This window comes from Phytophthora parasitica (genome assembly GCF_000247585.1).
Source record: "Phytophthora parasitica INRA-310 unplaced genomic scaffold supercont2.40, whole genome shotgun sequence".
NCBI lineage: Eukaryota > Oomycota > Peronosporomycetes > Peronosporales > Peronosporaceae > Phytophthora > Phytophthora nicotianae.
Window position 1 is genome coordinate 247,462 of NW_008649026.1, and position 1,486 is coordinate 248,947.

Here is a 1,486-nt window from a genome sequence, read left to right on the forward strand (position 1 = left end):
CAGCACATGCGGCCCACAGCCACCACTGCAACAGGGTGTTGCCAGCCACCTTCACGCATTGACGTCACCCACCCCAAATCTGTTGTCTTCTCCGCATACAATGACACATTTCCTTGTGAGCGGAGCTTTTTCCATCCCTCGTGCTCGACGTCGGAGGTGCTTAAATTTCCACCGGAGGCCCACGATGCGGTGTCTGCGTAGTCGTGCAGTGTTCGGTCAAGCACCTGGAGGGTTACGTCCCGGCAATATTCTCGTTCTGCAGGCAAGAGGTTCACCATATTCACGAGAGAAGCAGAAATGAAGGCACGACCGTCGTAACGGCAATAAAGGGTGCAGGTCCTGCAGCAGGACCGCGTACGCCAGTGATACGCAGCATAGTTGCGCGCGGATGGTAATCTTCAGCGCTGTTCACACACCGACGTTGGATTCGCTTCATAGCTCAAGCAAAAATAAAGTTTTGTTGAGGTAGTGCCATTTTTGTATCGAAATATCCAAGTTGAAGTTCTTGAGTTGCTGAAACGTTGCATTAAGAATCCGGTTTGTGCTATGTTGCACGGTGCACTTCAACATGTTTAAAATTTAAATCGAAAGAAGACCGGAGGAGTTCACGTCGAAGCAAGTAATTATGGCGAAGATCACAAGCTTTATGCGCGTGACCAAGCAGCCCAAGGCGCACGGGAAGAAGGTGGACTCATCACCGGTTGCTAAAAAGCAGCACGTGACGAAGAAGGAGGAGGTTAGTCCACTTAACGCTAGCGACGAAGAGTCGAGTGCGCACATTCCAACATTTATCTACAAGGTTGGAACCTAGAACTAGATTTTTTTTAGCATAAGAAAACTACTTAAAGTTTATTATGCTGCTCTCCATTAGACGGTCAAGTACAAGCACAAGCACAAGAAGCACGAGGTGTCCAAGGAGATGAAGACGATCGTCGAGTACATCAAGGCACGAAAAATGTAAAAAAAATGACACCTGCTGTATTTCTTACTGATTAATATTGTATTGTAGAAGTACTACGACGTGCCGAAGGACTTGGAGACCAATGTAAAGGTGAGTGAGAGAATTCGCTGAGGGAAATGCTATGATTTTATGTTACTATCATATTCATGCGTTTTTGCTTCCAGTTTGGCTGCCACAGCGGGCTCACGTACGAGAAGCGGTTGGCAAGAGCGTATTCGATGGATCAGCTTTCACTCAAGCATGGGAAGAAGAATGGAGCTGCGCCGAAACCAATCTGCTTGACCTGTGCCTCCGTTGGCCACACCCACAAGACCTGCCCTGATGGCTTCTGAAAATACGGGACAAAACACAGTAGGGAAGACGCAGCAAGCTATTTGGCTAGTTGATACTGGCCACCAACAAGCTCGAGCTTGCCTTTGCTGACTAGCTTACCGAGAACCACAGAAAGACCAGAGATCGTCTTGGTATCTGCACAATACCAACCAATAAAACGTTAGCAAAAGAAAGTAAGCCCAAAACGAACTA

At 47.6% G+C, this 1,486-nt stretch overlaps 1 protein-coding gene across 1 annotated transcript; it reads left to right on the forward strand.

Moving 5' to 3' along the window:
- The first annotated feature begins 593 nt into the window (after positions 1–593).
- On the forward strand, positions 594–1,486 carry PPTG_14095 (hypothetical protein). Its single transcript, XM_008911062.1, has 4 exons — positions 594–799; positions 872–946; positions 1,010–1,051; positions 1,126–1,486. The coding sequence occupies exons 1-4, from the start codon at positions 626–628 to the stop codon at positions 1,291–1,293; spliced, it is 459 nt and encodes a 152-aa protein (XP_008909310.1). The 5' UTR covers positions 594–625; the 3' UTR covers positions 1,294–1,486.

What these genes read in the sequence shown, in the direction of transcription:
- PPTG_14095 (XM_008911062.1), top strand. Translation starts at nt 626, where the DNA reads ATGGCGAAGATCACAAGCTTTATGCGCGTGACCAAGCAGCCCAAGGCG. An exon ending in TTCCAACATTTATCTACAAG is followed by an intron (nt 800 to 871) that starts GTTGGAACCTAG and finishes GCTCTCCATTAG; the next exon opens with ACGGTCAAGTACAAGCACAA. An exon ending in ACTTGGAGACCAATGTAAAG is followed by an intron (nt 1,052 to 1,125) that starts GTGAGTGAGAGA and finishes TTTTGCTTCCAG; the next exon opens with TTTGGCTGCCACAGCGGGCT.